The 26015-nt window shown below is 39.4% G+C and overlaps 1 protein-coding gene across 1 annotated transcript in view; it reads left to right on the top strand.

Moving 5' to 3' along the window:
* Positions 1-26015, top strand: part of LOC137482323 (connector enhancer of kinase suppressor of ras 2-like) — a 170855-nt gene that overhangs the window by 105204 nt on the left and 39636 nt on the right. The window contains exons 8-14 of the mRNA XM_068204569.1: positions 1170-1229; positions 4812-4880; positions 13956-14102; positions 17995-18128; positions 18681-18886; positions 22589-22674; positions 24218-24472. Of these exons, the coding sequence (XP_068060670.1) occupies positions 1170-1229; positions 4812-4880; positions 13956-14102; positions 17995-18128; positions 18681-18886; positions 22589-22674; positions 24218-24472 (957 nt within the window). The remainder of the gene's footprint in view (positions 1-1169; positions 1230-4811; positions 4881-13955; positions 14103-17994; positions 18129-18680; positions 18887-22588; positions 22675-24217; positions 24473-26015) is intronic.

Genomic DNA, 26015 nt, shown 5'->3' with positions numbered 1-26015 from the left:
GGTTACTCAGGGCCCAATCCAGTCACAGTCTGATCATCTCCAAAGCAGAGATTCCACAGCTTTGCCAGCCCGTTCCAGTATTTTATTTTCCTGATGGTAAAACTGAAAAAAAATTCCTCACCAGAAGTCCAACTTGTCTTTTGCTTCTCATCCTCCCACTGTCAGGAAGAGTTTGGCTTCATCCCATCTTCCAGTTTACTTGTGGAGAGCAATATCACCTAAACTTTGTAGGACTGTCAAGTTTTGTGTTTTTCTCGAGGGGTTGGGAGGTGGTGTTTGTGTGCCCCACCCTGCCTGAAGATCTCCATAAGCATTCAGGAATCTGGAAATTGCTTTCTCTTCACAAAATGTTCTTGGTTATTGCTGGGGACTCTATAAACTTTGGGGCTGACAGCACAAGGTGATGCAGAACTATTGAAAGAATAATAAATCAGCAGCACAATGTACCAATTAGATTAATTAGATATCCAAATGTGATGGATAACCATGCTGTGTGAAGAGTTGGGAAGCTCTGACCTGGCTCCTGAGAGGGAAGCACAGGAGCCACTGAGCCTCCCTGACATTTGGGGCTCTGAGTGTGTTCAGCTCCACAGATCCCTGCTCTGGTTGTCTCTCTCCATCTTGTCAGTCGCCTCCTTGAAGGAGAATTCTTGATGGACTAATTACAAAGCTCCTGTTAGCTCACTAAGCTCATTTCCTCCCATAAATTAGCAATATGAGCACTGGCTCCTGTCTTTTCTGAGTTAGGCTCTGCTTTCGTTTTTACTGAATCAGGAACTCTTTGAAAATGGGACATTTAAGTTTAAAAACTACTCCTGCTCATGCTTTCAGTTTCAATATTTCTTTTATGTCACCTGTAATAAAAAGAGATCTTGTTAAATATTTCAAATACTGAATAGACACAAGATTTTATGCTGATGCTCAGTGTTGAACTCTGTTCACAAACTTTAGAATAAAAAAAGCATTAAGTGAGAAAGCTCTGCTATTTATAGTGGTCTTGATATAGATCTGTTAAATCTAGATTTGCAAATGTTAACTGACCACAGCTCCTTCCAGTCTGTTCAAATGTTATGGTCCTTAGAGCAAATCTATTATTTTAATTATCATGCAAATGTCCTGCATTTGTTTCCTACAAATATTAATTACCCTTTTTGCTCTTTATTTTCCAGGGAATGTATATCAAATCAACATATGATGGACTACATGTAATCACAGGAACAACAGAAAATGTAAGATTCTTTATTTTAAAATGCTTTCATCATGCTTACAATTATTTTCTGTGTATCTGCAGTGCATTTTGTAATATGTAAGCTTGCATTAAACCAAGCCACTTTTAATTAATATCTTCTTTCCTTTTTTATGTCTACGTATCATATTACCTTTGTAAAGACTTAGTACCCTTGAACATAGACGAAGAAAAGCTGCTGTGTTTAAATTATTAATAACTAATGCTATAATGAAGGAAATTCTCAAACTTCTGCCCTCAGTGGTTCCTCAAATCCTCCTTTCTAACAACATTCACACACTTTCTCTCTGGCACAAGTGGTTTGCTTTATATTAAGTACATGATATTTTATGTTTTCTATCATTTGTAGTAAATATACAAGAAGAGATCAATTATAATTTTCATTGTAGCCCCAGGGGTATTAAAAAACCTGAACTAAAATCACAGAGAGTTTTGCAGCTCAAAGATCTATGTGAGGTTTGAGGGGACACTAAAGAGTGTGGCAGGAACAACAGCACAGCTTCTAAACATCCTCCTTGTTCCTTAACGTGCCGTTCATAATTATAAATTTGAAATAATTAAATTGCCTTCAACTGCTGCCATCTAATTACTGTGACAGACTTCATAACACGACCCTTCTGGTTCTCATCTTGTCTTTCAGTCACTGTTCCCACTGAGGCTCGGGTCTGTTCAGGGCTCAGGGCTGGGCAAGTGACAAGTTTAGATTTTATACAGCTGATATTGAAATGATGGATTGCTGATGCCCAAGGAACATCAAATGAGCTCTGTGAGATGTAAATCCTGGCTGGCAAGTGCCAGTGCTCTGCTAGCCCATATGGGTGAGCTCCATGTGGAGCTCACATGATTTTAATTGATTTATATACATTTAGTGGTATTTATATGGGTTTTGTCAGTGTAAACCCATGGAAAGCCAGACGATTTGTATGTCAGAATTTGGGAAGACAATTCTAATGCAAATTAAACTTGAAATTTTTTTTGTTTCTATTGTCCCCATTGGCAGCATTTAGAAGTCTAAAAATAACTATATGTGTATCTTGGGTGCTGAAAATTATTACTTGATCCATCTTGATTATGTTGGATAGATTATGTTCATAGATTGAATTACTCATGCTGTAATTAATCAATTTTTTTACTGAAATTCTAATTAATTTCAGAAATATAATGCAGTTTGTAGGGGGAAAATTGATATATTTACAATTGAAATTCACAGGAAGAGTTACTAAATTGCCAGCCACTAGAATTTATATTTTTTTTATTTGGACTATCAAAACTTTTTGCTATGACACCACCAGAAGAAATTACTTTTTTCGTTTTGCTGGAAGTGTAATCACATGTGCAGATAAACCAGCTTCAAAGACCTTTAACTTCTGGTGTTTCAACAAATTGATTTTTCATTCCTTTTGAAGGGATAATTGACCTCAGAGCCAGTGTTTAATTAGCTCAGCCTCATCCAAGTCGGGAAAGCAGCTAAAAAGAGAAAGAGGCAGGCCTTTGCTGTTCAGCTGAAGTTAACCATTATGGACGGTGGAATTTACTGCAGCTTCCTGCTTACCTCTCATGCCCCACGTAAAGCCAAAGAGTTTGTTAAAGTCACGTTGAATTCAAGGAATGTTTCTGTCACACGTTTGCCCCTGGGCTGCCAAAATTCCGCAAGTTTCCACGAAAAGGAGGAAGTGGCTCTGGAGCCAGGCGGGTCTTCACGTCATCCACCTGAAGTCTGGGGTAAAATCCTGCTTGTGTGGAGCAGAAGGGCTCAGGGGCTGGAGTGGGGTGTGACTGCTCTGCCAGGGCTCAGCTCAGAACTGGACCCCCAGCCCGGGAGTGACCAAAGCCCTGTCAGAGGTCAGGCAGGTGAGGGGCTGGAATTGGGCTGGGAATGAAAATCCAGCAGTGGGCAGAAGGTAAAAGCTGTGCTGGGAATCACCGTGCCCAGTGCTGGCTGATCGCCCTTTTGGCTGATTATTGGCTAATTAATGCCATCCCCTGCTCCCAGAGCCCTGCACGGCCCTGGCAGCAGGGGCTGACCCTTGGGGGTGAGGAGTCTCTCTGGCATTTGATTCAGAAATAATTGCAGTCATTTCCCCCTCAGTGGCAATTTGGGTTTTTCTTGTATTGCCTCCTCTTCTCTTTGTTCCTTTTATTTGTTCACCTCATATTTTTAATCTCCATTCACAAAAGGAGAGAGTGGGATTTTGCGTTGCAGGCAGTGCAGCTGAGGAGCTCTTGCCCGCAGTGAGGTCATGACCACGAACTTCTCCACATCACTTTCAGTTCAGATAAATCCTTCCTTCCTTCCTTCGTGTTTGACACGTGGCTCGTGTTTATTGTGTTTAACAATTTATGCTTTAGGCTGGCTCCATTTTGGTAACAGCTTTTTCTCTGTGCAGCTCCTCAGCAGGATTAGAGCCAGGCCACCCCCTCCAGCTGCACGTGGCTCCTTTTCTGCCTTTCTTAGGAGTCTGTTGGCTTGGCAGGGAGCTTGGACTGTTTCTGGAGGATTATTTTGCTTTAAAAGTTTCAGCGCTGCTTGACAAGGGACAATCAGTCCTCTCCTCTCTCTGACCTGTACCTCAGAGTAAACTTCCCACCTTGTCCAAGTCTCCTGGCTGAACAGCCGGCTTCAGCTGGGATTTATTTTCCAAGGTGATGTCTCAGCTCTTGAATTCTTTGTGGTTTTTTTTCTCCTGAATGCCAGGTTGGAGTGCTCTGTGTCAGCAGAACACCCTTGTAAGCCACTGCACAGGGCAAACGATCTGCCTTGAATTCTCAGCTCTCTACTCCTGAGCCTGCTGATCTCCTGAATGCCCCTGATGTCTCTCACAGATTTAAAATTTCATCAAAGCATCTAAACATTATTTGTACAATAGTAGTTGGCCATGTTTGAGTAGCTCCTCAATGGGTTTTAATCCATTTTGATGTGCTCAGAACAAGCTATATTTAGGATAAGGGAGTTTTTCAGTTCCAGGATCACAAAATTATGTGAATAGTGTGTGTACATAAAATCTCCTGAAGAGCAAGTCCCTTACATCCATTTATAAGTTATCACATTCTGAGTTCAAATGGTTCATTTAGCACTGTCTTGGAAGTGCTGGAGCTGTATGTGAAGGTAAAAATACCCTTTGTGTGCAGAGTATCTTCAGTTCCCCTCAGCGGTAACACTGCTCTGCAGAGGACTGAGCCCGATTTCTGTCCCACACCTGGCTGATCCAGCCCTGTCCTGGGTGTGCTGTAACAGATTTAATTCCACGAGATGTGAATTCACTCAGGGTATTCCTAACAAGGTTGTGACTGCTCAGCTAAACACAATGGAATAGCTCAACTGGCCACAAATGGCAGCTGGAATTCTAGGTTGGAACGGCAAGTGGAATTCTAGATTGCTTCATCAAATGTTATCAGAAAAAAAATTGTTCCTTATGAATATGACCAGTTATCATTGTTTGACAGCAGTAAGACTTCTTTAGGCACAGCTTTCTTGCCTCCTTCAACATTCATTGTTTTAATTCCTGCTCTTTCCTTCCACCTCCACATCCTCTCCGTAAAGTAAATTTTTCTCTCTTGTCCTCAGTCTCCTGCTGACCAGTGTAAGAAAATCCATGCTGGTGATGAGGTGATCCAGGTCAACCACCAGACTGTGGTAAGTATTTTGGAAATTCTGTGCTGCAGGCTCTGCCTGTTCCCAGAGTTAAAAAGTATTAATTCTTCTTTGCCCAACTATATTATTATTATTATTTATGTCTTTTTAAGCATCATGTTCACTGCTTATTCTGAATAAGAAAAGGCCCAAATTGAGTCCATAACCAGCTCAGAAGGATAAAGCCAAATTTACATTTTGCACAGCTGCTGTTCAACATCATACTCTTCTTATGTAAGGAGATCCAAGAATATTTCCTTGAAGTTCTTAGACTTCTCATTATGCACTTGCCAGCTGGTTTAACTTCTCCTCTTGAACAGAATTTTGCATTCTGTTTAATGCAGGATCCAGATTAATAATGCAGAAGTGCTGTAACAGCCGTGTATTCTGAATCTGTTGGGGGGAAGATATAAAAATGATTAAATTGTTGATAAAAATCTGCCAGGGTTGGGGTTTGGGCATTCTTGGATGGAGATTTATTTTTAAGATACCCATAAGCATGTGGATGCTGAACCTCAGTATTGCAGTATGTAATTTAAATATAATTTAAGTAGCTCCAGTGTTGCTGGAGCTACAGGTGAAATGAACACTGGTATTTATTTTTTCTTAGGCATGAGTAGTGACGAGGACAATGGTAACTTCCTAAGAAACTCTTAATTTGGCTGTTTCACTTTGTCCTGGTGAACCCCATCTCCAGAAACAGCAGCTGCAAAATTGAGAAATCTCTTTCTGTCTGTCACTTGTGTGAAGTGGGAATATGAAAGTCTGGCTATTAAAGTCTTATGATTAGAGAGCAAATATTTTCTCTTGAAAAGAAGTATAACTTATTCATTTACACTTTAAATGTTAATGCAACACACAGCTCTTATCTGTATTAGAGAGTTGTCATAGTTACAAGTTGAAATATGCATTAGGCTGGCTTTCTCCATCAAACACACTCTTCAAGTGACAGATCTGATTTAATCTTTAGTCCCATAGGTGAAATCCCCCCTTCAGCTTCTCAAGAATTGGCTTTTTTAGCAACTCTTTCCATATCTGTTATTACAGCAGGCTCAAGGTGGTTGATACTTGTAATCCCTTTCCACCTGAGGGCACAGGACCAACAGCTGAGTCAAGTGCCATAAAAGACATTTTTTCTAAAAAAGTCCCCCCCATAATAAATTAATTATTCATTCTGAAGTTTCTAACAAGCCAAGGAAAGAGATAAATGACACTGGTTCTTTTGGAAACTTATTCTTGCTTTGAAATGGTTGAGAAAGTCCCATTATGTCTTCAGCTTGGAAAATCAGGCAGTAATAGTGAGTGTTTGCATGGTTCAGGGGTGTGTCTCCAACTCTCACCCCTCATGGATTAGAAGTTTTAATATTTTAATATCCCTTAGGTCTTCAAGTCTGCCCTTTAAGTCACTTCTGGCACTCCTTGCTGCAAACCACCCTCAGCTGTGCTCCTTCTTCCCCCCAGTTATCACGTTATCATGATCCATATTTTGCTTATAATTAGCATTATTTCCATTAGTGGACTGGGATTATTCAAAGGCAACAGCTCATTACATTTCCACATAATCAAAATTCTGATATTATCACGATCAGCTCATAAAAAGGGGTGTGACCCATTTGAAAACAATGACTGGGGGGGGTCAGAGGACTTGCAGATCTCTGGTGCTCCTACAGGTTTTCCAGAGAAGATTTTATTTTGGTTATCCTAACCAAGACATTTGTTTAAGATTGATGTTTCTGTAGCACTTTGGTACCAATATTTTATATTATATCAAATATAAATCCCCTTCAACACAATGTGTTTGGAAGAAGCTCTTCTGAAGATGATTTAAAAATGTCATTTTGTCCTGCCACTGTTGGAAATACTTTCCTGGGCAGAGAAATTATGGATCTCTTTTAGCAGATTCCAATCCCACAGCTGACTACCAGCACCATTTAATCTGATTTTGACTGAACTAGGCCAGTGTATTTTCTAGACAAATTCATATTCATTTAATATGATCCTTTGAGTTTTAAAACTTTCCCTGATGTTCCCACAACCTGAAATAAATTCCTCCGGTAGTTAATTATTCTCATTGCTGGGGGGGAAAAAGTAATTTTATTTGTAGTCTATATTTGTCTGGCACAAGCTTCCAGTCCTTTGATCTTGATGTATTTTTATCTCTTAAATTGGAGAGCAGGTTTCTCTTTTAGGTATTTTCAGGATGCAATCAAATTAGCTCATCACTTTTTTTTTAGTAAGGTGGCTAATTTGAGCACTTCCAGTTTGTCATCCTAATGCATGACCCTCCTCAGCATCCTCCTCAAATTCCCAACTGCAGCACTCTGCATTTTTCACAGGAGTTATGGAGCTGTCCAGGGCAAGGGTAGGGCAGAACTGTGGTGCTGAAAGAGTGAAAATGAGATTACAGAGCCTGGAGCTGTTCCAGGGCAGGGTTAGGGTGGATTTCAGGAAAACGTTCTCCCTGCAGAGGGTGGTTGGGCACTGAACAGACTCTCCAGGGAATGGTCACAACTTTTTACAGTTTTACTTTATTTTTCCAAAAGCTTTTCTATGGAGTTGAGAGTTAAAAAGTGTTCAGGAGGTATTAAAGGAGAGCTGCTTCCAAATTATGTAATGCAACAGCTGAAAAGGTGAGAAATAAAAGCCTTTCCACGTGGAATCTGGTCTAACTAAGGAACACTCTGTAGTACAATTACAAAGATCAAAGAAAAAATAATAGTACTTTAAGCAAGAAATTAAAGCAGGGGATTCACCACTGGCTGTTAAGATCATTTAATCATTATCCAATTTCCTTATTTGCTTTTCTGCTTGTTCTTCTTGCTTATAAGATTTTAATAAAACAGCATAAGAGACTTTAAGAATAAGTTATACATTCTAAATTACTGCCACCCTAACTCTTTATTTTTCCCTACAATACAACAACAGGCACCAATTCTACCAGTGCCTTGTAGATTTTTACTTCCTCCTCTATAAAATTCTACAGAAGCACTAAAGATGCCACTGTAGCACTTGTTTGTTTGCAAGATTAACAATTACTCTTTAGGTGGTGTATTTTCTGCTGCTCAGCTCAAATAGTAGATTTTATACTGTAATCATTTTTCGGCATAAACTTATGAAAATTAAATTGTGTTAATTTTCCTTTTTAGAAAGGAAAATTTCCTTTTTCGTTTTTCAGACAATGAAAATATTGGAGACCAGATAAATATTGATTCATCTACCTGATCACCTGTGAAATATTTTGTCTACTTCTGGATAGAGAAGTGATTTGTAAACAAGGGAAAACTGAATTTCTCTGTCTTCTATTCTTTGGTTTTTTGGGGGTTTTTTGGGTTTTTTTTTGTGAGGGTTAGGATTTGAAGGTTATTTCATAGGACAGAGAGCAATAGTAAAGCTTTTAGTAATTCCTGTTGAAAGCTCGATGTTACTCAGGAGCCCCTGGCAAGACTCCAGGAGTCAGAATGCAGTAATTAATCCCAACCCAACTGAGCACCATAGAGCTGATGTGACTGAAAATGGCAAAGATGAACTTGGAATTAATCAGGAACAGGTTTCCAGGAGAAACTGAGTTTGGATACCATTGTCTTGACATTAGTAATATCTTGTCTGAAATAGTGTGTGATCTTCAGGTCGTTTACAGCTATCAAAGGTGTTAAGTTAGATAGGAGCATTAAAAAAATGTAATGGGTAGAAAGGAAAATGTGTAATCTGTCTCATAGGAAGAGAAATTATTGAAGGATTTTCAGTTTGGTTAACTCAGCCAGCTGGGGCTGAGACAGAATTCCTCTTTCTCCACAGACAGAGGCAATAAAGACCAGAAAGAGAAACAATTCCTTAAGGCATAAAACACTGCTGTGCCAGAGCAAGAGGCCACAGAAATATCTGTAATAAATCTGTTGTGCTACATGTTTCTTATATTCTCTTGAAACAGCTGCAGGTTTTAACTGAAGTAGTTGCATTTTCACACTCGAGGTTCATTCCTTGGAATGATGGATCCTGTGCTTTCAAGGGCATAGAAGAAAGATGGGAACAGATTTTTAGTAGGGTCTGTTGTAGAGGGGCAACGACTTTATTCTGAAAGAGGGGAGATTTGGATCAGATGTAAGGAAGGAATTTTTTTGCAGTGAAACACAGGCACAGGGTGCCCAGAGCAGCTATGGCTGCCCCATCCCTGGACGTGTCCTAGGCCAGGTTGGACAGGGCTCTGAGCAACCCCCTTGAGAATGTCCCTGCTTCTGGCAGGGGGGCTGGACTAAGTGACCTTAAAATGCCTCTTCAAACCCCGAATATACTTTAATTCTAAATACATGATCAGCAGCCTAATGCCCTTTCATACTGTTGACTGTCAAATTACATGCTTGAAATTAAGTGTGTCAAGAGCCTGGCGCAATGAAATCATTTCAGCACTAATTTATTTGTGTGAAGACAGTCATTGAATTAATACCCTCGGTGTCTGTTTGCTGAATTGTAAATACGAGTCCTAATGAGAGCTCATTTTAGGTGGAGGTAATTCTGTAAAAGTAGTGCCAGGTCACACCATCTGTGTTTCAGCACACTCTGCGTTGGGAAATGCAAGCAGAGGGGGAAAAAAAAGGACAAAAGCTGTCATGAGAATTTGAACTTCTTTCCCCAAAAGATGTCCTTCTGTTTCCAAACACAGTGCCACATGTTAGTTATTCTCCAGATCCTGCCTTTCAGAAAGGCTCAGCAAAGCCTCTCTTCCAGCAGTAGATCTTGCTTCTTCTTGGATTCTTGCTGTGTTTCTCCATTAGTTAATGAAAATAACTATGTAAGATAACGGGAGAACATTTGGTTTTCCATCATCAATTATTGTTAGGAGCAGCTCGAATATTAATGAGAGTGAATCAGCTACAGGTGTTAATGACGAGCTTCCCGTTCAGTGACAGAAAAGTCTTATGATCTTCCAGCACATTTTTGTCTAATAATAATTTCTGATTTCCATCTTAATCAAACCAGCTCCCTTGATTAATTCCCTAATGAGGCAAAGTGAATTACGTAAAATATGAAAAGATGATAGTCTGCTTCCTTAAAAAAAAGTTGGGTTTACACCAGCTGATTTTTTTTTTTTATGCAAATAGGAAGAGAGGTCAAACTTTTCAGGTTCAAGTAAATATCCAGATGGCTTTGCTTATGTATTTGAAGAGTCATGAGGGGAAACATCTGTCCTGGTTCCTGTGAGGGGTTACTGCAGTCAGAGCAGAATTACTTGTTTTCAGGTGGTTTGCAATAGAGTAGGATATTAATATTTAGAAAATATTTGGCATAACTGATTTCCAGACCAAATGCCTGAAAAGTGAGATTTTAAATTCCTGTTAGTTATGGCTCTGTGTCTGCCACCCCAGGTGATCCAGTGAACAGAGCAGGCACAAGTCCCCCAGGAAATTAAAGTGTAACCTCCCTCCCTGCTGCGAGGTGCACTCAGTGGTTCTGTATTTCTTAAAACTCTTCTGTTTTTCAGAATCCTGATAGGGTTTGGTAAGGCAGTGAAGGAACTGGGAAGCCTTGTCCCCAGAACTTTCAGGAAAAGCAGAGAAAGGAACCTGTCCTCTGTCCCCTGTGCACTCCCAGCTCCACAATCTGAGTTAAATTTTACTTCTGAATTCCTACCACAACAAATAGGTATCGTGTTTGGAAGCAATTGGCAGGGAGGTGAAAAACTGCTGTGAGGGTTCGGACCACTGGAATGCTCTGATAAACACCACCCTGCTCAGCAGTTCAGCAGTTTTCTCAGTTCCCTTTGACAGACAAATGCATCATGCACTTCATGCCTCTGCAGACACCCAAAAATGCATTGATTTTTTATTTTGTGTGTGCATCTGTAGCATTAGGAAATTTTTTTATCAATTTTTCCTACAGATCTGCAGTGAGTCATCCCCAGGCAGGTCGGCTTTCTTTTGAAAAGGGAGAAAAGGTGCTTTTCCAGCATGAACAGAGTTGGGATTTATAACAATGCTGAAACCCCTACTGCTGGTAGGATGCATTCCAAATCCCATTCATGCAAATCCAGATCTTCTGAATGAGAAGGAGCAAAGTCAGTCTTCTAAAGAAGATACTGGAGAACTAAAAAACACTGCTTTGCAGTTAATTAAAGTGGGTTATGCTTTTAATGTTTTTTTCAGCATCTTAGTTAAGGAGTCCCAGCTACAGAATTATCAGGTTTGGGTCTACAAAATCACCTTAGCATTGTGGAATTTCTTAGTAAAGGAATTTATTGTTTTAGCAATGAATATTTTTGGAACTAATTTTTTTTTTTAAGTTGCTATATTCTTAATTTTCCACCACATAGTTTCTGTAAGAAAACTAACAAATCCTTTAATATGGACAGGAGTCCACAGGTTTCTTTTTACCTGGAGTTCTTCTTTCCACACTGAGGATGAATAAACAAATATAAAGTAATGATTGTGTCAATTTTAAGTGTAAACTATGAAAATGTCAAACATCTGCCTCTCTGACCATTTTGAGTGAATTATTTTGCATTCTTCTGTGTTTCTGCCATCTTTAGCATCTAAATTAGCATCCATTTTCATTTATGGAGGAAAAAAAATCACACTAGACTTTTATTTTTCATTATTCTAATTTAATTTAACTTTCCTTGCTGAAATAGCTTAACCCATTTTGGAGAATTTGATTTTGACTGTATGTGCTAAAAGTGTAAAAGGAGCAAAATGCCTTTGTGGAGAATGCATCTTACCAGAGCTAGAAGTCAGTTATTGCTTTAAAGACTGATTCTTTAGGAGTAAATGTCAAAATCTGACTCAAGGACTGGTTTTCAACTAAGATTTTTAATCCACTGTAATGGCTTCTCTTTTTTCAAAGCTATTTTTAGTAATACAATTTATAATAACTTGTCCAAATTCCTGAGAGCATTTTATCATTGCCCAGTAGTAATGAGTGCAGACAGTTCTCTGATAGATCTTGGTATTTAATGGTTTTGTCATTAAGGTTCTCACTGGAATAATTTATCATTAACTTAATTATTTATCATTCTTTTCTAAAAGGAGCCCACGGAACTCTAAGGATTTCGGCAAGCTGAAAATTACATCAATCTATAAAAATCAAAGAGAGTTCCATTTGATTTCTATAATTGAGTAAAAAAGAAGGAAAATATATGGCCCCTGTGCTTGTATAAACACAGCCCAAACTGGAGGAGTTTTCTGGGATGCAAGCTGCCATCCTTGCATTTGTTTGGATGTGACCTATTTACAATTACTGCTGTTGTCTGGTTTCCTGTGGCCAGTGCATTTTTACAAAGTTTTCAATAGAACAGCAGCATTAAAAATAGATCAGAACTTTTAAAAGTTTTTAAAAGCCTTTTTGGAATTCCGGCACACCTTGCAGTTCTGTCCCAGGTGGACGTTCACAGTGGGATCCTGGCTTTGGCCCCCTGTGGAGGCAGCTGGGAAGCTTACAGCCATAGCCCAAATTCTCTTCTGCCCTTAGAAGAGCATTTTAGTTCCAGTCTCTTGGAGGTTGTCTTCTATTTTCCCTTCACCTTTTTCTGTAATCAGATATTATCTCCCTCTAAGAGGAAGTCATTGTAAACTCCACCTGATATAACAAGGGGGTGAATGCAGACTGCTCTGTGCCTGAGCACCTAAATAATTTATTTTCCTTGTTTTTAACAGCATTGGGAATGTGTGGGAAATGAATTTGTAGAGAAAGTTTGATAGAAGGTGTATGTAGTGTGTATTTGTATGTAAATTTTGAGATAAGAAATATTTATTTAGAAAGGTTATAGAAAAGGATAGATAGCGTTGAGAGAGAAATGGAATTAGAAATAAGTTTTAAAGGACTGTTTTGTAAATAAAATTAGATATTTTAGAAAAATAGAATTATGAAAGATGTAGTAAGATTGATGAGGGGTCATTTCAGATAATTAAAGTATTTGTAGTATAGTGTGGTTAAAGTTGATAGGTTAAGAAATATTTCTAATAGATTGTAATTAGAAAATAGTTGGGTTTTGATTGTAATAGTGTGAATTATAATATTTATATTATTTTATTTTTTATATGATATTGAAAATAAAATATCTCATTTGCCCCATCTCTAAATAAAAAAATCCATAATCCAACAGGAATTCACACTTTGATCAGAAGAGAAACTGTGATTAAAATGTTATTAGTGAACTCTGACAGGTCAAACATGGCCAGTATAAAGATTTTTACTGCTTGCATGCATTGGTGCTGTTCTGGGATTCACTGAGCTTTTCATTCGCACAAGCTCCTGTCAGGGCTGATGCAGCTGCCTCGGGAAGGTTGGGTCTGGGAATTGCTGTATGGACACAGCATCCCAATTCCTGCTCATGCAGCTCTGCTCAGATTTGTGGCAGTCACTGCATTTATGGCACATCTTTACCATGGCCATGAACTACTGCCCTAAAAATCTGCTCTGACTGGGACAGAAAAGGCAGGGGAAAGAAATAAGCCCTAAAAATATTTTTTTCTGGTTTTGTGTATAAATAATTCATGGTAAATTCCTGTTTAAATAATCAAGATGATTGAGAAATGTCTCTGTGTAGTTTTTTTTTTCTGAGTGGCACATCCTTACAGTAGCAGTGATTTCCTTTTTTATGGCTCTGTTTGCAATTTACAGTCACTTGGCGACTCAGCTGTGTCCAGGGGCTGTAAGACAAACCAATAAATGATCATTTATCTCCAGTCAGGGACTTGCAGCTCTTACATACATGCTGCATTTGTTGTTCCAGCACAGTCTGGCTTCCTCCTCAGCACTCCCTGTTGCAACTCAGAACCCAGACTGAAACGATTTCATGACTTCTAGACCTCATCTTCTGATTTAAAATGTTCCATGATTTCACAAGTTATTGAAAGGGTAGCAGTGCTCACTTCTGCCTTATTTTGTTCAGGAACGTGGCTAAAGAAAAAAAAAAAAAAGATAAAATCCAGCTGCAGCAGCATGATTTCAGTCCAACAGAGTTTATAAAAACTGCTTGTGTTTGCAAGGAGCAGGTTGTAATAGACCTTGCTGGTTAACAGAACATTTCCCTCACATTTCAAGTTAAATGGAAAGCTTTCAAAATTCAATTATGGACTTTTTCCTTAGGTTGGCTGGCAGTTAAAGAACCTAGTAAATGCACTGTGGGAAGACCCAAATGGAGTGATTTTAACCTTGAAAAAACGTCCTCAGAATACCCTGGTTTCTGCTCCTGCCCTTCTGAAGAATGTGAGGTGGAAGCCTCTGGCACTGCAGGTAAGGTGGCTGCTGCAATGCTGCAAGGTCCTGGTAAATCCTTTATTCAAGAGAAAACCCTGGAATTTTACCTTCCAGTGAAAGGACCAGCAGCCTCTCCCAAACTCCTCTGAAGCAGAGTGCTGGGATAAATAAGTGTGGCAATGATCAGAGTGTTTCCTCCGTGTTTTGGTGACTCTGGGAGCCACAGGAATTCAGACAAGGAAAGAACATTTACAGAAAGTTTTATGAAGAACAAGGTTCAGTGGCTGCTCTGCCTGGCAGTGGCAGCTGTGCCTCCCTGTTTCCATTATTTCACAGATTGTCACCTTCTTGTTTGTGATCAAGTGTGTCAGATCCATCAAATTCCAGGAGAGCTCTGCTCCTTGGCACACTTCTCATGCACTTGGAGTTTTTGGTAGTAGGGATGATAGAACCTGGTATTTTCTGTGTACTCACTCCTTGAAATCCTGCTCAAGCAAAAAAATAAAAGACCATTATGAACATCACAGCTGCTTCTTCCTACAGCAGGAAAAACTGGCTGAAACACAGAACTCAAAATGTAATTTTTAAAGGAAAGGCTTGCCAGTAAGTCAGTAACTTTTGATGGTTGTCTTTAATGCCATTTAACATCCTGTAAGAAGTTGATGCCCTTCCATCATGTGGAAGCTTCTCAGAGCTGTTTTGTTTGGTTCACTGGATACATGAATGTGTTTCTGAATGATTTTTAAATTAGTAAAACAAAACAAACCCATCAAGCTTATCTAGGCAGATTTCCTCCCTGCCTGGCATTTTCTAAATCTTTAGTTTTTCAGAGTGCCTGGATCCTGCACAGTGGCTTCACTTAAGGAGTTTGTGGAGTCTGTGTAAACCTTGCAGCCCAGGAATGCTGACAGCGGGATTTAGGGCCACCTTTCTTTCTCTGTGCCTTCCCCTGGGGGAGAAGAACAGGAAAAATCCCAGAGGGGATTTTTCTGTCATCATGCTGAAGGAATAACACCCTTTGCTCTGGCAAGATGCTCATGTACCTACTTGTGAACTTCAGATGGAGCCTCCAGGGGCAGCAAAATGGAAATTGCAATTGCACAGGGCTTCCAGAGAGATCCTCTCTTTATATTTGTACATTGAAGAATCATAATTCATGGGCAGCACTGGATCTGGAGGCTGTGGCAGAGTGAACAGCGTGTGCTGTACACACTGCATGTATGGCACAGCATTTGCCATCAAAAATGCCAACTTTTGTCGTGGTAGCCGGAAAAGTGAAAGTGCACCAAGCTGTTCGTGTGGAATTATCAGCAGTTCTGGTTTTGTGATGTCTCCACCCCTGATGAGCCCCTGAGGAGCAAAGGGTGCTTGAAGTGTCTCCTTCCTGGGGTGTATTTCTTCTATATCAGAGAATAGTGGGGTAAAGTATTTAAATAAAAATATAAACTGCTTTGGAAAACAAAAACAGCCCTGCCAGTGTTAATTCTTAAGAGTAGATTCTGTTATGAGGCATGGAAATGCAGTTTTAGATCTTTTATTCTTTCTGCCACAGGGACAAGCTCGAGTGTTAGGACCTGGATCCGTTTCAGGACGCAGGTTTTGGGTTTGCCCATTTCCCGCAGCTCTCACCTGGATCTGGAGTCATTTATTATTGTCAGTAATGACTTGGAAGCAGCCTGATTAAATTTCAAGATGCCACTGAAGCCTGTGCTTCCTGGACAGCTGACACAACAGCTTGTTGCTGCTGGAAGCAGTGAGCTCACTTCCCTCTCCTGTTGGCTGCAGTGCCCTCGCCTTTCGTTGACTTTGGCACTTTGCAGACTCTAGAGCAGGGGAATTGGGAGGAGAATTTCTGGGTTTGTTTCTTTGTTTGTTGTTCTGGAGGTTTCTGCTGCTCGTGGATTAAATTGGATCCCACAGAACAGGCTTTGGGATAAGCAGACAACACAGCACAGGGAAAAGCAGGACAGGGAACGGCCAAACAGCCACGAGCTGCAGGAAAATACTCAGAGAAAGCAGACTGAGAGGGAAGCAGCTCACCAGAGGTCAGACTGCCACAAAAAAGGGATAACACACATGGGTGTGCTGTATTTCATGGCATCTTCCAGATCCAGATCCATACATGTTTTCTGCACGTGCTATTTTCATGGTGCAGCCTATATACCTATTTATGTGTCCACACGTGGAGCAGTTTTTCCATTCTGATTTAAAATGGAATGGAAATCATTCCATTTTCTGGAAATCAATTTTCTGCTGGTAAAAAAAAAAATCCAAAATCAACCAAAACAAAAGCAGTACATAATTAGGGAAGGCAAAAAGGAAATAGGGTATAAGAACTTGAAATCATATTTGTTACCTCAGGTTGGTGCACAGCAGGAAGTTTTATTTAAAAGTTGTGTTTTCTATTGTTGCTTAAGGCACTTTAAAAGGTTATTAATATTTTCTTCTGCAATAATTAAGTTTAAAATTATACCACATAGGTAATTTATGAATTATTGATGATACAGAATCTGTGAGGCCTTATAAAATGTATTACTTGGCCTTGTTGTAGTGTTCTTTTGCTTTAGAGGGTTTTCCTTGATGCTCAATTAACAACAGCAGAGTTTTCATTTGCCACTTCTGTGCTCCATTATCTTTCAGTGAGATTTGTGACACCATTTTCCCCTTTTGTTTCTGGCTGACATTATTATTATTATTTCAATTTTTAGACTCCCTAATTATTTTCCCACTCAGGACAAAATATTTGTTTTTCATTTGCAATGGCAAACAGTGCTCTGCACACTACAACTTCATTCAAATAAAATACAGCATATACTGTAATTTTTTCTTTTTATTTGGAGAACTTTTCAAATTGGAACAATCCTTCCTGTCGCAATGAATTGATCCAGAACAATTACACCATTTATTATTTAGTTTAACAATAAACATAGAGAAATAATATAATTTTGACCCCTTTGTAGACTGACATTCTTATTAAAAAATCATCACCTTTTGGTATTTAGGACTGCTTTTACTTTTTGAACCACATAAAAATATTTCAGTGTTTACCTCTAGAGGATAGAAAACATTTTATTTAGAAAAAGATCTGTGTTTATAGCTTTCATCCAAATTTTGCAACGCTGGGTTTTCCTTCCACCCTTAGAAACTGGCTGTATCTATTCAAGCCTAACTTTTATAAATAAAAATATTTTCTATTTCTTGAGTATCAACACAGACTGAACCTTGGTTGAAACATATTCTTTGTTTATATCTCTGTATCCTGCCCCGCATATTTGGTTATCATCCTTCTAGTCCTTGCAGACCATGGACTTGAGCTGCTCTGTGACATCTGAATCAAACAATTGTGTTCCATGTCATGTGAAAGTTTAAAAAGGGAAAGTCCTAAAGGACATTTATTTGAGGTTAATTTATATTTCTTTGCTATTTACTGTAGAACACACATTTGTATTACCATGGCTATAAAGCCAAAGGACAATGAATTCTGCTTTCTTAATAAAATCAAGATGTTCTGTCCTTGCTAACAATAAATCTTCCACCGAAACCAACACAATCATTTCATTCAGTACAAGTATTCCAGAGCTCTGTAATTAACTTCTGTATTAATGGCATTTAATACAGTGTGTCCTTTCTCCTCAGATAATTGATTTTCTGCATTGATTAAAGATCATATTTTGATTGAGTCTCAGATTTTCCCTTGAGGTGGCTTTTAAATTAATTTAATGGTCGTTTATCAGTTTCTTTCATAACTTTCTTGAAGCCTAGTGTTTCACTGGACACCTTTTTGGAAGAAACTTCAGAAATTAAAAAAAAAAAGGCTAATAAAAAAAAATGAGATCAAAATTCCTAAAATTATGCACACAGATTTTGTTGTTTCTTGTAAAACAGAAAACATTAATTTATTCTTCATGTGCCTTTTTGATTTTTACAGCCTGTGATTCCAACCAGCCCCACAAGCAGCTCTACAACCCCAACGAGTACGATGGGCATGTCCTCAAAAATGGACAACTCTGCACTCCAGGATGTTTTCATTCTCTCCCCTATGTCAGGACTTTATGGCCCCAGGTATTTATGTCCTAAGGAATTTGAGGTTTTGAAAAATAAATTTTTCCACTTTGATTTAATTAGATTTATAAAACAAAAACCAAAGCAAACAGCCCCACCATCAAGCTAAATAATTAATAAAATTAAGATCTAAAAATGCATTAAGCACCATATCATTGTTTTGAGTGACTTAGCTTTCACTTAGCTGAGCAAAATGTGGCTTTAGCCCTAAATCAAGAAAGTATTTAAAGTAGTCTTTAATCAATTAGTTTGATTTACTTTTATGTATTTACTTCTATGTTATTCTCAAGCATTTCTGCAAGGGAAACCCTTGTCTGCTCATTAAAGCAATTCTTGATGTTCTCCTTCAGATCCTAGAAAACTCCTGAATGTTTATCTCACAATTAAAGTGGCACCTAATGATGGTTTTGTTATTTTACATTGTTGAATTGCCTCACTTTCAAAGTGAGCATTTTAATTGCAAGACTTTTTGTTTGCAGCATTTGAGACAGGCGGTTGCATGCTGGAAGCCTCCCTTAAATGGTTCATTTCTCCATCATCTTCTGTTTTTAGGGATGAAATTGGAATAATGTCTTGTGATGACATCAGCAAATTTGGAAAGTCTGGGATGAAAGGCTCTGAGTCTCCAAACTATTTCCTGGAGCACGAGAGTGGGAAATACTACACCCTGATTGAGGGGGAAGGCCACCCCGGGGGCTCTGAGTACGAGAGGAGCAGAGCCTCAGGCGTGAGGAGAAGGGAGAAAACCCCCACCCATGGTAGGCTGCATTTCCTCAACCTTCTCCTGACTTACAAACAGTGCTCTTACCTCTGCACAACCCCCAAAAGCTGTCACTCTGGTCAGACCTTGCTGGCTCTGAACAATAAACAGACGTTTACATGGAGGAATAATTAGAAAAATCACACACCAGCATTCCTGGTGAGGAGTAAGTTATTTATACAGTTATTTTGCAGTTCATACTGGAACGTTGAATGATAATTAAATTCATATTATTTGAATAGCCAGCATCTTTATTTACTCAATTTGCCCTCCCAAACTCCTGGAGATTATTCCACTTGCAATGTTCTGGGCTGTTAAACTTCAGTGAAGGGCCTGCCTTGTGGTGTGAAAGTGTCTGTAAGATGGAAGGCCCTCCAAAATTCAGCACTGCATTAAATGCATGAGGAGTATCCTACAATGCACTCATTAGTGCTGGAACTGTACATCAAAATCTTCGGATGAGGATGCCTAAATATATAAAATGCTATTAAACAATAATTAACTCTGGTTTTCTATAGAAATTCTGTGTGTACATAAATCCCTGTTGAGTGTACAGGTGTACAACCACACGTGCTTGTACACAAGTGTGTGGATCTGTATTTATGGATCTATTTAAGAGGTGTTGTTGAAAATTAACTGATAATATTTTTTTTTTGCTTCTCTGTTTAAACTGAATTACTTGGTGTTTAATGGGTTTGAGAAAAATACTGCTGAAATACAGCAGAGTATGGTCCATGTATTTTCAGTTGCTTTATTTTCAAGGCAGTAGGACAGTTTTGTAAAGCTTACAGATTTCAGCTAGGAGATTTCTTTTGAAAACTGGAATTATGTCTGATTTTGAAAATGGCATTATTTCTGAGCATCAGAGAAAGAAAAGACCATAGTGTTCTCTGTGGGCAGCTGCTGTATTTTGAGATCTATATTTTTTTATATATGGCAAGCCATCCCTAAGTACTTTATTCACCTACTCTGAGGCCTTTTCTTCTCTCATTTTTTTTTTTAAAGCCCCAGCAACTCCCTAAGTTTTTGTCTTTGAAATTCAGGAAAGGGAAAACCTCTCAGAAGCTCGGAGCAGTAAAGGAAAATGTGTCTGTGAAGAACACAGGTACTAAAATCCTGCTGCAGTTCAGGGGAGAGAATCCCAAGAGTGGTTCTGGTGGAAGATCCAACAGCAGCTGAAAGGGAGCACAGTGGGGGGAAAAAAGAAAACTCTTAAAGCACTGCAGTCCCTGATTCTGCTGCTGCTGAGTCTGGTGTGGGGTTTGCTACCAGGGATGTTCTTAAATGCAGTTTCTCTGCCTCCTGCTCTTAGTATTTATCTTCTGCTTATCAGTTACACAGAACCTCCCTCCTGCTGTTGTAATTTGCTGATTGCAGCTGGATTTCTGGTAAAAATGGCAAGCAGAATGGACTTGATGGTGTGTGTATATGCACACAGAACCTTTTCAGGGTAGGAAATCTTAATAAATCTTTGTTATAGGCAGGATATTTTTAGTAACTGCTTCAGTCATCTGCTTGATGTTTGAAAGAGCTGTGATGCTGAAGAACAGGATTCCATCTTGGGACCAGTAATGTTCACTCTTTATCTCCTTGGGAAGTGACATCATTTTAAAACAAAATTAGAAAGAAAGATAAAGAGAAATCTTAACTGTGATTAGAATTGGAGCCAGATGGGTGTATTTGGCTTGCTTTCATCAATTCTTCCTGTATGGTGACTTAAAATATTGGGGTCTCTGCCTGATCCCAGGAGTACACAAGATTTTTTTTGTCTGTGATGGACAATTTTTATTGAAATCCAGAAGGATTTTGGTTTTCAAGTCTCTGAAATACGCCTTTCTCTCAAAAATGACTGCTAAACCAGATTTTTTTTTTTTTTAATACAGATTTAATTAATCTGTTGATTAACAGACATGCAGATGATGTTCTACCGTAGTGGAAGGTTTTGTACTTTCTGACTGAGGTGACATCAATCATCAAGGTGACAATGTGTCTTTCGGTAAAAAGACAGGATTTATGGCAGCTTCAACAAACTGGTGCTGGAACCACAGAGCCATGGGCAAAGAAATGAAAATACAACTTCTGAAGCCTTTCATGGCCGAGCAGCCACTTTCATTACTGCTTGGGCTGACACAAACTACTGCTCCAAAATTCCAGCCTTGGACTTCAGCCATTATTAGAAATAAGTCCCCTGTGCAGCTGGTAGGTGGATGGGTACTCAGGCAGGTGATGGGTATTGATAGGATATGCAAAATCCAGGAAGGTAAATAAAAAGTCCATTTTTTTCAATGTATTTGTGAAAATTAAGCTTGTTTTTGACAACGTCGCAGTGAGTTTTTTGTTTTACTTAGTATTATACTCTGTTATTTTTCTGACTCTAAAATGCTCTGGTCTAAAGAGCTCTTGTGGCAATGCATATCAAACCTCTTCCATTTATGTGTTAGAGGCAAAACCATCATAAACAATTTTTTTTTCTTTCACTTTATTCTGGTATCCTTGTACACAACAATTTTTTGCTCCTCAGAAAAATATCCAAGCTGCAATCTCAAAACAATTTATAGGTTACTTTTCATTGGGAAAGGACTTGGAAGCGAAATAAGCAGTTTACAAAATCACTCGTTCATTTGTCTTGTGCGATTCCTGCCCTGAATTTCTATTTCTGATGTGCTGTGATATCTGTATTTGTGTATAAATCATCTCAGAGCTTCAGATCTTTCCCTTCTTTACAGAAAAACTGCTCGGTTTGGTTACGACGATCTTGACTTGCTTTGTGCCTTCCTGTTTTCTGTTTTTAAATTTATACTCTTGTTTCTCTATCTTTTTATATTAGTGATTATTTTTTCTTAATTGAGGTTTTTTTCTTAATTGATATTGCTCTTCTAAGGATTAGGAGTTGAATCCTACATTTGTAGTTGAAGGTAGTCTCAGCTGTGAGGCAGACAATGAAATGTATTTTTCCATAGGATTATTTATCCACTAAATTTCATGGTGTGCACGAAGGTGTAATATGGGCAAATCTCAGTGCCCCAGATATCACCCCTCTGACCTTCAGGAGATCTGGGGGTGCTCCTGGTTTGCTGCCCTGCCATCCCTGTTCTGGTGCTCGGGTAGGGAATGGCTTGGGCACATCAGGGTCTCACTGCCCCAGAGCCATGAAATCCCACGGATTGAAACTCCAGTGGCTGAGTCCTCTTTGCTGGCTGCTGTCCCCAAACTGTGCCCCAGGTTTTCCTCCCGAGCCAGTGGAAATTAAAGTTCCTTGAAATGAGATTCCCTCATTTCTCACCGTGTGATTTCCCAGGCCAGGGGGGTTTTATGTTTCCCTGATAGATCTGTGTTGTTGCCTCTGTATTAATTCTCTCTCTCTACTTTTCCTACAGCATTTTCAGCCCCTTCAAATGTGCTTCTCCCTTTACTCCCAACACCTGCTTAATGAGTGAGGAAGTTCATACAGAGCAGAGTTTTCAAATAAATTTGTAATCTGCTTCACATTTACAAGGAATTTCACCAAAGCTGGTGGTGCTTCCCTTGAGGCCAGGGTGCTGAAGAGGAGGCTCTGGGATGTTTCACTGACCCTGAAGGCCAGAGCTCTAATGATGGACCGCTCTGAGGGGTTGTGACACACCTGGAATTTTTACTGACCCTGCAGCCTGCCATTCCTAGCCTTCAAAAGTTACACTGGTTTTCTTTGCCTTGTTTGCAGGAGACTTGAGGCCAGTTTCGATGCCTACTGAGTACAGCTGGATAGGGGAGTCCAAAGAACAGAACATGTACAAGAGGGGAAGCAGAGGTGAGTATTTTTTTTTCTCTGCCCTTCTCCAAGATGTTTTTTCTTTGTTGCTTAAGGAGCATCAAAGGGAAAAAAAAAATCTCTTTTTTTAAGGTGTCACAGAAGATATCAAATAGCCTGTTTAGTGTCTGTGCATTTCTGTTTCTATTTCTGAAAATTAAAAATTTGTATTAGTAGGAGGAATTTAATTCTAGTATAAAGAAACATAAACATCAAGGGAAAAAGTACTTTGAAGGCTCAGATATGTGTTAAAAGCAATCAGTTCTAAATCTGCACAGCTCTAGAAAACAGTTAAGTGATGTTACAGATGTAAAGTAGCATCCTCTGAGAACATTTTGATCAGTATGAATTAAAATTTGGAACAGGAATCAGCAACTGTACTGGCAGTGTTCAGACCAGCAGTTCTAATCACATAAACTTCCATTGATCCCAGTGGGAATTATGAACTTTGCAAGAAAGAAAAGTGATTGCATAGTTTCTTTTTTCCTTTATTTCCTCTGGCAAAAAGAAAACATGTAATTCAAAAGAATATTCTTCAAATATACAACCATATTTATTGTGACACCGACTGTTGAAGATTCTTGAATACTATTTTTTAGAATCTTTTAGGCATGGTCTGGAAGCTGAGAGGAGTTCAACTTGACTCCAAAAAACGTGACAAAAAAAGAATGATACTCTTGAAGATCAATACAGGATTTTAAACTACTTTTTAAAGTAAACTTCCATTCCAAGAGAAAATAAATTTCATTTAGAGCACAAGCCTTTTCTCATTTATTCCAAATCTGTTGATGTGTGTTTAGCTCATATTTCACTGTTGCAGACAGTAACAGACTTGTTGCCTGGCCGGCTCCCATTTTGAAACTGTGCCCAAGTATGCTGCACATCTCCTTAAAACCATTATTCCAGCTTGTCAAATTCCTTGAAATTACAGTCCTGGTGTCTGGAATGGTTCCAAAGATGCTCCCTGCATGATACAACCCAGTAGTATTTTCTGTGTCTGCTCCCTTTCACCATCCATGGTGGCAGTAAATGTGGAACGGAGTCCAGGGAGTGTTGCCCTGACTTTTAAAAGGGTTAAGTTTTCTTTTATAGTTCTTTTGAAAGTGCTAAAGTTCTTTTAAAAGTTCTCTATGCCTTCTGATGTTTACATATTACTACTGGAGGTCTCACGCACTGTTCATGTAAATAATGATTGTTTTACATTCTTCTTTGTGGGAGGAGAGAATTGATGGACTGTTGGTTTGACCAGTGTGGTTGGGGAGGTGGCAATTTCATCCTCCAATCCACTGTCACTTTCGGAATTCTATATATTGAGAGGGTAGAAATAAAATTGGCTCTTTTTCTCTCTTGAACTCACCAAGCTTCTGTGTACTCTTTTCGTGTCCAATAGCAACAAGGGAGAGCCCTCACAATTCCCTGGACATTCACACAACTTTTCCCAGTTTAACAGGACCCAGTGATGATCTCTGGCCAGGCAGAATGGTTCTGTGCTTGTTTCCTCTTCCTAATGTTTCTTTTTGCCTTCCTCCCCCTCCAACCACTGACTCTGAGAATTCGCTGCTGCGCTACCTGAGCGACGACAAGATCCTGGTGATCCAGGAGGAGCCCCTGGCGCAGAAGGACAGCAAGCGGGACACAAGCCGGAGGTCCAGGAAAAAGGGCAAAGCCCCAGGGAACCCCGGCTACCCCATCAGCCCCTCGGTGCTGGCCTCCACTGTGAGCGTCAGGCTGGAGCCAGGGCAGCAGGACGTGCTCAGCTTCTCCCTGGCCGAGAACAACACGGTTCCGCTCTACCACGTGAGTGCCCAGCCAACAGCTCCCTCCACCAAGTGTTCTCCTGTGGCCTGGATACAGGCATTCAGGTGTTCTTCTGTAGGAGTGATCCAGGTATTTAAATGTGTTCCTGTAGGATTGAACCAGGAATTCAAATGTTCTCCTGTAGGATTGAGCCAGGCATTCAGATATTCTCCTGTAGGGTGGATCCAGGCATTCAAGTGTTCTCCTGTAGGATTGATCCAGGCATTCAGGTGTTCTCCTGTAGGATTGATCCAGGCATTCAAGTGTTCTCCTGTAGGATTGATCCAGGCATTCAGGTGTTCTCCTGTAAGACTGATCCAGATATTCAAGTGTTCTCCTGTAGGAGTGATCCAGGCATTTAGGTGTTCTCCTGTAGGATTGATCCAGGCATTCAAGTGTTCTCCTGTAGGATTGATCCAGGCATTCATGTGTTCTCCTGTAAGACTGATCCAGATATTCAAGTGTTCTCCTGTAGGAGTGATCCAGGCATTCAGATATTCTCCTGCAGGATGGACTCAGGTATTCAAGTGTTCTCCTGTAGGAATGATCCAGGCATACAGATGTTCTCCTGTAGGAATGATCCAGGCATTCAGATGTTCTCCTCTTAGGATTGATCCAGGCATAAAGGCTCAGTCTTCTACTTCATGTTTTCATGCTGTATTTCACAGTCTGAGTAAGGCTGCTCAGTGTTGGTGTCATGACAAACTTCTCATAAGAGTCACTTTTTCAATGTCAGTATCACAACAGCTTTCCCATAAAAGTCAGGACAGAACAGCAAAACACAAGGCAAAAATAATTTGCTGTCAGATGCTTTAATAAAATCTTGCTCTTAATTACTCAGTCTCACCGAGTTTAGTTTAATTAGCCTGTATTATCTCTGAAGGTTCATAAGGATCCTGCACTCAGCCTCTGAGAATGATTTATTATACATTAATTTATAAGCTTTTGTATTTTCACTTTGATTACTGTGTCTTGTAAAAACAGATGAGTTTAATGGAGTTACTGTTTATTTAAATTTATTTATTTAAATAGTGGATTTAAATCTCTCTGACAGATATTATCAGTATTACAAAGTCAAAGCAAAGGATTTCAAACCTGGAGAGAAAATCAGCAGGCCGTTATCAGGATGAATGAGAAAATTATTATACAGCCCTGCAACAAACCCCAACAATATTTCATAACGTGGTAGATGAATCAGCTGGTTTCAGTCAATTTTTGGAATTCTGTTGATGATCTGTTGGCTCACCTGAGTTCTGAAGAGAGAGCAAATAGGTCCTTTTGGGTTAGATGCAAATTCCGCCCTTGATTTCAGGACTGAAGTTGTATTTTCTTGCATGATTTCCACACCATCATGCAATTAATTGATGTGACAGATTAGCAGTACGATACTGGATGATAATAAAGTAAATATTTCAAATTACCCAAATGACATAAAATGTCAACTCTAAAGGGTCTGAAGGAAAAGCAGGAAACTGGAAAACAGGAAGAGCCAACATGGACTGGTTGTACCGCCCCAAAAGTGAGTGCAGTCCCTGTTCACAAA

This window comes from Anomalospiza imberbis, chromosome 14 (assembly GCF_031753505.1).
Source record: "Anomalospiza imberbis isolate Cuckoo-Finch-1a 21T00152 chromosome 14, ASM3175350v1, whole genome shotgun sequence".
In the NCBI taxonomy this organism is placed as follows: domain Eukaryota; kingdom Metazoa; phylum Chordata; class Aves; order Passeriformes; family Viduidae; genus Anomalospiza; species Anomalospiza imberbis.
This window is presented reverse-complemented; position numbering and strand designations above follow the sequence as displayed.